This window comes from Gymnoscopelus microlampas (genome assembly GCF_963454915.1).
Source record: "Gymnoscopelus microlampas genome assembly, chromosome: 5".
NCBI classification, from domain to species: Eukaryota; Metazoa; Chordata; class Actinopteri; order Myctophiformes; family Myctophidae; genus Gymnoscopelus; species Gymnoscopelus microlampas.
In genome coordinates, this window is record NC_139942.1 from 3,650,973 (window position 1) to 3,660,806 (window position 9,834).

Genomic DNA, 9,834 nt, shown 5'->3' on the forward strand with positions numbered 1-9,834 from the left:
TGTAATAATAATAATAATCAAAATCTACAAAGTAACCAGTAACTAAAGTTTTCAAATAATTTCAGTGGAGTAAAAGTACAATATTTGCCTCTGAGATGTAATGGAGTAGAAGTAAAAGTAGCCTACTGCAAATTGGAAATACTCCGGTAAAGTTAAAGGTACCTCAAAATTGTACTTATAAGTACTTGAGTAGGCTACATGTTCTTAGTTACTTCAACACCACTGGTGGCTTGTTTCTCTCTTAAGATCTGGCAACGCTGACAATAAGCTCCCAGCCACCAGAGTGAGCAACCCATTACATACTAGGCTACTGTGAGAGACAGACAGTGTTACTACTGTGTTATTACTGTCCTGTCCTGTCCTGTTCTATAGCCTATACTGTAGGATGGATAGATGAATAAAGGATGCTGTGAGGACATAGAACCATCTCTGGACTAATACATCTGTTCTTCAACACTTTGGACTTTTACAAGTATATGCAGAGTGAGTTCATGTATGTTTATTCTTCTTTTTAGACAGTGGTGGAAAAAGTACTTGGATGTTTTACTTAAGTAAAAGTATCAATACTGCAGTAGAAGTACTCCGTTACAAGTAAAAGTCCAAAATTCTAAATTTACTTGAGTAAAAGTACAAAGGTATTGGTATCAAAATGTACTTTAAGTACCAAAAGTAAAAGTACAACATTTTTTAAAATAGAAGATCTACAAGTAGACTACTTGAAGATCTGCTATTTTCAAAGAGCCTAGGTATAAAATAGGGCTAAAGCGGTTAATGTATGTTTTATAGTATAATAATTGATCATAGCAAAGTAACTAGTAATTAAAGTTTTCAAATAATTGTAATGGAGTAAAAGCACAATATTTGCCTCTGATGTCCTAAGTAAAAGTAATGAAAATTGGAAATACTCCAGTAAAGTAATAATACCTCAAAATTGTCCTTAAGTACAGTACTTGAGTAAATGTACTTAGTTACTTCACACCACTTAATTTACACTCCCATTAGAAGAAAAAAGCTGGCAATGGGAAATAATAATAGTGTATTTAACTTGGATTTAACCACTATAACCTCTAGATAGAATAGATTTAGTAAACTGGGACTGGAATCAGCTTTTTTCTCTCCATCTACACCAACATCTCTCAGACAAAAATAAATCTACAAATTCACAACGCGTGAGCTTGTAGGTATATTTATTTTTGGCTTAATATTCCCCCCCCTGGAATATGTATGTTGGGATTCAAGTAGCCTTGGATCTAGCCCTGAAACATGACTGTCATATCATGACAGTCATGGATGAACTTTAACCTGGTGTTTGCACTTTAACCCCTTTTTGGTCCGTACATCTACACAAACGTTGATATTTCAAATATAAAGTGCTTACCCCATGGTCACGGATGTTACAATTATGTACGGGCCCTCAGAAGTACCCGTACTTTGCGTGTTGTTCAATAAAAAAACATTTTAAACCGATTGATGGCCATTTTCTCCATTTGCTCTCAACGACGCGACCCTATCGGTTGAGAGGTGTATTGCACGTGCATACATTATAACTCTATGATAAAATGGCCACCAATCTGATTAAAACGCATTTTTATTAAACAATACGGAAGATACGGGTAATTTTGAGGGCCCGTACAGAATTTCAACATCCGTGGCCATAGGGTAAGCACTTTATATTTTAAATCTGAACGTTTATGTACATGTAAGGACTGAAAAGGGAGAACGACCAAACAGCAGGTTGAAGTTCACCCATGACGTTCGGGATAGACGACCGTCGTGTGATCCCTGGCTACCTGGATCAAGACTTATCATATTTGATCGAGTCTGACTTTTGCTTTCATCTCGATCAAATACATCTATGACTATGATAGTCTTGATCCATGGTTATGAAGTCAAAACTTCTCTTCCATATCCAGCTTTTGCTTTTTTGATATAGAAACACGTTTTAAACCCGGCATCGTATCGTGACGTTCGTTTTGCATGTTGTTTAGGCCTAGAGGTTAACTTATGATCTGCCATGCATGTGAGCAGACATGCAGACATCTCCGGGACTGTAGCATTCAGTTATCAGATCAGGACACGCAACTCGTTGCTACACCAGTGACAGTGTGATGAGTGAAGGTGCACGTGTTGCCACGCACACGCGCAAGACAGCAGTAGTTACAGCATGTATTCACCACTGGCACTGCTTATGCTTTTAATAATAGACATATTGGACAATTTGCCTAGTGTTTTTAACTTGGCATAACCAGCCTATTTCAAGTGTTTTCTTTTGTTAAAATGAATGTTAAATGATTTAACACTCATTTAAGTTATTTAATTTAAATATCTCTATATTGTGATAATAATCATTGCTATAGAGTTCAGTAACAGCTATAGGCTCTTCCGGTCTCTCCAGCTCTTTAATAATGTACATCTTTAGGTCGGGATACCCATTTTATCCAATCAGGAGAGAGAACTCATACAGGACACACTAGGAGGTGGCGCGAATACAATAAATGAGCAGACAAAAACTGGAACTGGAACACTATAACATTGAAGCTGATGAAATTGGTTGTCTTTCCTGATTGGATGAAATTTGTATCCAGACCGAAATGTATTTTCTGTTCATTTAAGAGCTTAATTATGATGACACATGCATTTCAACATGGGGATCAATGAAGATCAAGCTATAGCAATCCGTCTGTCTTTCTGTCTTTCTGTCTGTCTGTCTGTCTGTCTGTCTAGCATCACACAAAAGTAGCAAAAATAGCAGATCTACAAGCTCACAATGCAAATTGGAAATACTCTAGTCAAGTAAAAAGTAAATCAAAATTGTACTTAAGTACAGTACTTAAGTTAAGTACTTAGTTTCTTTCCACCACTGGTTGCTTGTTTCTCTCGCAAGATCTGGCGACACTGACAATAAGCTGGTATGTGACTGACTCTCTCTAACCTCTCTTGCATTGCTCTACATGTGTGATCCTCCATCCAGCATGGTGGTGGTGGAGGTGTGGCGGTGGCTGGAGGAGCTGGTGTGGCGGCAGGAGTACTGGCTGCCTCCGGGGGTGAGCTGGGCGGACATGGAGCGGCTGGCCCACTCCGAGAGGCCCATGCCCCGCGACCTGCTGCTGGTCGTGCCGCTGAGCCTGGCCTTCGTGGTCCTGCGCTACATGTTTGAAAGGTAAAAAAAAAACGCTGTCACAATAGGCTCTATTCACAGCAGCCATATGATGAAGACATTCACAGGTGTTACCAATGATACTAATGAATGCTCTGTTCCATTCTGGTCAAACAGAGTCAGGGTGCTGATATTGTGCATGTTGGCCCACTGGAAACACTCTGTTACACCAGTGGGTCTACAGCTGGGGTCCAGGGACCCTCTTGGGCTTCCAAATGGCCCCTTACAGGTGTGTAACTCTGAGAGTGTACAAATGGAACCAAATGGACCCGTAAGGGTCCATTTGGTTCCATTTGTACACTCTCAGAGTTATGGTGGTTGTGGAAACCACTGTGCTAGACTAAATGGAACAGTGTCTTCATTAGTATCATTGGTAACACCTGGGAAGGAAGTGATAATATGGCTGCGCACAGCAGCCATATTGGAAAGACATTGGGCCTCTTCTTACTTCCTTAACAGGTGTTACCAATGATACTAATGAAGGCTCTGTTCCATTCTGGTCGAACATCAGGTGGGCTGATGTTGTGCATGTTGGCTCACTGGAGACACCGGTGGGTCACAAAGTGTGGTCCAGGGACCCTCATGGTTCCTTGAGGGGGTTCCAAACAGTGTTGATTATGTCGGCAAATTTTGATTTAGTTTTAGTCATAGTCTTTTGAATAAAATTCCATTTAGTTTTAGTCATACTTTAGTCATCTGAAATGTTTTATTTTTTGTCTAGTTTTAGTCGACTAAATATCATAAAATTATAGTCGACTAGTTGATTTAGTCGACTAAAATGTGTTTTGTCGGTGCCTTGATGGCGTCGTAATGGCTGATTTTACACTTGCATGCTGAAAATAGCCGATCTACAAGCTCACAACGCGTCGCGGCGCGACGCGTTTTGAGCTTGTAGATCTGTGAGCTTGTAGATCTGCTATTTTCAGAGCGCAACACCCGAGTGCAACCAAACATAAGATTACTTCCCTCACTAACATTTTAGTCTAGTTTTTATTTGTTGACGAAATTGTCAATATATTTAGTCATTACGGGTGTGTAACTCTGAGAGTGTACACTGATCAGATCACTGATCTTGTAGATCGTCTATTTCCGTAGAATGTTTGCCTGTTATGACACGCCCCTTAATAGGGTTGCCGGGGGTTCATGTGGTTAGCATGTTTGTCCTTTAAACAAAGCGAGCATCCCACAGCTGTCATTACACTGAGTTATGGCTGTGCTGACATTTTGAGATGATTTGACTACGCTGCAAAGCGCAGTGACGGAAGAAGTACTCAAATGTTTTACTCAAGTGAAAGTATCAATACTGCAATGTAGAAGTACTCTGTTACAAGTAAAAGTCTGGAATTAAAAATGTACTTGAGTAAAAGTACAAAAGTATTGGAAAATAGCAGATCTACAAGCTCACAACGCGCCGCGATGCGACGCGTTGTGAGCTTGTAGATCTGCTATTTTCAAATAGCCTAGGTGTAAAGTAGGGCTGAAGTGGTGTATGTTTAATAATGTAATAATTTTTATCTGCAAAGTAACTAGTAAAGTCTTCAAATAATTGTAGTGGAGTAAAAGTACAATATGTGCCTCTGAGATGTAGTGGAGTAGAAGTAAAAGTATAGACAATTGGAAATACTCCAGTAAAGTAAAAAACACCTCAAAATTGTACTGCTTCATTTTACTCAAGTAGAATAGCAATACTACAATGCAGACATACTCTGTTGACAAGTTAAAGTCCAAAATGTATCTTGAGTAAAAGTACACACAAGTATCGGCATCGAAATATATATAAGTACAAAAAAGTACTCATTATGAATGGCCTATATTGAACAACTTTTTTCAAAAATAGCCGATCTACAAGCTCACAACGCGCTGTGAGCTTGTAGATCGGCTATTTTTGAATGGCCGAAACATAAGATAGGGCTCAATTGATTCATGCATGCTTTGCAATAATAAGAATCAGAATCTACAAACTAACTAGTAACGTTTTCCTATCGTTGTAGTGGATTAAAACAAGTACAATATTTGCCTCTGAGATTCAGTGGAGTAGAGGTATGAAGTATAAAAAAAAAATATTGACCTACTGTAATCGGGTAAATTGTACTTAAGTATGGTACTACTTGAGTAAAGGTACTTAAATACATTAGTTATGGCTGTGCTGACATGTTCAGAAAGCCGGTATGATTTGACTATAGGCTGCAGAGCGACTCCACGCGTCGTTTGTCAAACACAACGAACGACAGAGGATTTGACTGAAAGGAGGCGCGCGCATGGGTGTGTGTGTGTGTGTGTGTGTGTGTGTGTGTGTGTGTGTGTGCGTGCGTGCGTGCGTGCGTGCGTGCGTGCGTGCGTGCGTGCGTGCGTGTGTGCGTGCGTGTGTCTGTGTACTTGTGAGCACCAAACGTCCCCACAAGAATAATAGAATATGACAAATAGATGTTGTGAGGACCATTTTCTTGGTCCTCACAAGATAAATTGTTATTTTATGGTTGAAAAAAGATTTGTAGAGATAAGTTTACAATTAGAAAAAGATTCAGATTGGGGTTAGGTTCAGGATTAGGCCTTTAGAGGTTAGGTTTAGGGGGTCGGGGTTGTAGATTTTCCCCTATTTTATACTTAGTTGTGCGGCGATGTCAAACACCGGAAAATAGCAGATCTACAAGCTCACAACGTGTCGCAGCGCGACACGTTGTGAGCTTGTAGATCTGCTATTTTCCGGCTTTAGACTTGCGGTTAAAAATGTTCCAAAAAAAATTATAAATCAATCATAAAATCAGCTTCCTAAAATGTTGATGTCCTCACAAATATAGTAATACAAACGTGTGTGTGTGCATGTGTGTGTGTGTGTGTGTGTGTGTGTGTGTGTGTGTGTGTGTGTGTGTGTGTGTGTGTGTGTGTGTGTGTGTGTGTGTGTGTGTGTGTGTGTGTGTGTGTGTGTGCGTGCGTGCGTGCGTGCGTGTATTACTGTACTTGCGAGGGCCGCATGTCCCCTCAACTATATTTAGTAGCATTTGAGAGATAGCCTACACATTGTGAGGAGTATGGTCCTAATAGTCCTCAAAAGAGAAATGGTTGTTTTATGGTTAAAACTGTTTCTTTGTTATAGGTTCTAGAGGTCAGGTTTAGGGGTTAGTTGTGCGGGCAATGTCGCACAACGAAGAATAGTCGATCTACGAGAGCTGGTAGACCAAGCTATTTCTAGCTATATTCAATGCCATCCTAATGTGTTGATGATATTAATACAAACCTGTGTGTGTGTGTGTGTGCGTGTGCGTGTGCGTGTGCGTGTGCGTGTGCGTGTGCGTGTGCGTGTGTGTGTGTGTGTGTGTGTGTTAGAGCTGCCTGTGAGCAGGTGTTGTGGCAGGTTATGTATTGTTAGCATTAGCACCGGTCTGTAGGGAATAGAGATGCATACAGACAGACCAGCGTTGCCATGTCTGCTTATTTATAAGTGACTTTGGTCATGTACATATTGTTGAGGGGTTTTGTCGGGCTTGTTTCTAACTTTCCATATTTGGGCTTCCTTCCTTTCTAACGTTGTCTAAACCAGCGGTTCTCAAACATTTTCACGTCAAGGGACCACCCAAATTATCATGTATTTGTAGCTACACTGACCCCCCAACTGAAAATATTTTAAGCCAGGGACCCCCCCAATACAAGAATTGTGTTGTTAAAATGTTTAAACAAATATTCAAGCAATTGCAAGATTTATTTGAAAATAGCCACGCGTGCGTTTGTGTTTTTGTGTGTGTGTGTGTGTGTGTGTGTGTGTGTGTGTGCGTGCTTGCGTGCGTGCGTGCTTGCATGCACGTGCTCATGCTGCCTACAGTTGCTTCTTTTGGGCTTGTTTTCGTATACAGACCTGGCCGCATGTTTCTCTCGCAAAACCTGGCAACGCTGGCTGCAGACAGACAGTGTCGTATTGTTAGCATTAGCACAGGTCTGTAGGGAGCCACCTGCTCTATAACAACACCATGCAAACCTCACCCTCAATTACATCTGTTTTAGTAGCAGAGAAGTCATGTATCACCAGTGGTTCTCAACCTTTTCAGGCCGTGACCTCCAAAATAATCATCTTTGAACCGGGGACCACCCAAAATAATCATATTTTAAATGGGAACCACCCACAAAATCATATTTGAACTGGAGACCCCCCACAATAATCATATTTGAACTGGGGACCACCCACAATAATCATATTTGAACTGGAGACCACCCAAATTAATCATATTTGAACTGGGGACCACCCACAATAATCATATTTGAACTGGAGACCACCCACAATAATCATTTTTGAACTGGGGACCACCCACAATAATCATATTTGAACTGGAGACCACCCACAATAATCATTTTTGAACTGGGGACCACCCACAATAATCATTTCTGAACTGGGGACCACCCAAAATAATCATATTTGAACCTGGGACCACCCAAAATAATCATATTTGAACCTGGGACCACCCATAATAATCATATTTGAACTGGGGACCACCCAAAATAATTATTTTTTAACTGGGGACCCCCACTTTGAGAACCATTGATCCACAGTAGCATCTATCTGCATGTGGGCAGTGTTCCTCGGGGAAGGAGACTGGTGCGATTAGCATGGTTCAAGTCCAAAGATAACACAGCAGATAAAACATCAGCTATGCATGGCATCTGCGTGAGCACACACACACACACACACACACACACACACACACACACACACACACACACACACACACACACACACACACACACACACACACACACAACGTGTGAGCTTGTAGATCTGCTATTTTCAAACATTTCGGTACTTTTGCTTTTGGTACTTTAAGTATATTTTGATGCCAATACTTTTGTACTTTTACTCAAGTAACATTTTGAACACAGGCCTTTTACTTGTAACAGAGTATTTTTATATTGTGGTATTGCTCCTTTCACTTACAGTAAGTAAAATATCTGAGTACTTCTTCCACCGCTGGTAAAAGGTCAAAGTATAAAGGTGGAGATCACTATCAGCTCTGCTCTGACCACGCTTATCTTTCACCCTGCATGCTTTGTTGTGCCTACTTAAGCAAACAATAGGGTCATTAAAAGGTGTTAAATGTTAACATAAATTATGCCTGGGTGGTGAGACCAGTGTGTGTGTGTGTGTGTGTGTGTGTGTGTGTGTGTGTGTGTGTGTGTGTGTGTGTGTGTGTGTGTGTGTGTGTGTGTGTGTGTGTGCGTGTGTGTGTGAAATTCTTTTGAAATAATGTTAGATCATTTTTCTTTGTATTTAATATAATTCAGGAAATAAATAAAAAAATAGGCGATTTTTTTGAAAATATGTTTTAAATAATAATGAAAAACAAAATGTAAGAAACGGAAAAATAAGGGGAAATTTACTCGCGACCCATAACAATTGATCCGCGACCCAAACACGGGTCCCGGCCCACTGTTTGGGAAACACCAGATGTGGAGTGTTGAGCAGGGAGGGACAGATGTATCTGATCTGTTATCTGATCTAGTCTCTTACCAAAATGCTCTCTCTAGAGAATGTGTTTTACAGTCAGAGGAATTAGAGCGGCACTCACGGAAATGACCCTCACGTACAAACAGAGCTCTCTGTGCCAATGAAATGCAAGAATTCCTTTGACTGAACCTGCAGGCAAACCCATTTCCAGTGGTGTAAAGTAACTAAGTACATTTACTCAAGTACTGTACTTAAGTACAATGTTGAGGTATTTTTTTTACTTTAGTAGAGTATTTCCAATTTCCAATACTTGTACTTCTACTCCACTACACTTGTTTTGAAAACTAGTTACTAGTTACTCTGCAGATTTTGATTATTATTACGAAGCATGCATTAACCACTTCAGCCATATATACATTTCCGCCATTTGAAAATAGCCGATCTACGTTATTTAATTCTCGTTCTCATAAATAAAATTTAAAAAAATCGAATAATTAAAAAAAAAAAAAAAATCCCTTCCCATCACCAGGGGGGCTGCAACCCCCGTAGCCCCCCCCCTTCCAGCGCCACTGCCGTGGCGGTCCCCGGACCCCGCTCTGACAACTATAAATAAGTTGTAATTTTATAATAATATAAATTTTGGGGGTCCTTGACATGAAAAAGTTTGAGCACCACTGATAAAGAAACATACGTTTTACAGAAAACTGTTGGGATTTAGAAGACATTTGTAGAATCGGCTTCAAGTCTTAATGGTCCTCACCGTGGGTTTTTTGGGCTTCTTCCTCGCGGAAGACACAGGCTGGGGCGCTAACCCATATACTGCTCCAGGGTGCAGCATGGGTCCAATCTATAAAGAACATCTCCTGGGAACAGTGGAATGCAAAATAATGGTCGCCCCCCCCCCCCCACAATGGATCAATATTAGCTTAGTCAATCTTGTGTCTTCTGTTTACGTTGCCCCCCAGGTACGCGGCCCCGCCCATGGCCAGGTGTGTGGGGGTGAGGAACAGAGTGCAGGTGACAGCGGCCCCCTCCCCAAAGCTGGAGGCCTTCTACATCCAGCAGGGCAGGCAGCCTACGCAGGTTTGCTCTCACAACACCCACACAATATACTCTTTTGGCCTCAGGGCACCCCCCTGTAAATAATGTTTACATTTATGCAGTGGTGGAAAAAGTATACTCACATTTTTTTACTTCAGTAAAAGTATCAATACTGCAACATAAAAAATACTCTGTTACAAGTAAA

The 9,834-nt window shown here is 40.8% G+C and overlaps 1 protein-coding gene across 2 annotated transcripts in view; it reads left to right on the forward strand.

The window, feature by feature from the left end:
* The first annotated feature begins 326 nt into the window (after positions 1-326).
* Positions 327-9,834, forward strand: part of LOC311045491 (ceramide synthase 2-like) — a 28,619-nt gene continuing 19,111 nt past the window's right edge. The window contains exons 1-3 of one of the 2 annotated variants that reach the window (XM_084057376.1): positions 327-493; positions 2,972-3,160; positions 9,554-9,671. In XM_084057376.1, the coding sequence (XP_083913502.1) occupies positions 477-493; positions 2,972-3,160; positions 9,554-9,671 (324 nt within the window). In that variant the 5' untranslated portion in view covers positions 327-476. The remainder of the gene's footprint in view (positions 494-2,971; positions 3,161-9,553; positions 9,672-9,834) is intronic. The other variant, XM_084057377.1, reaches the window with a different exon arrangement.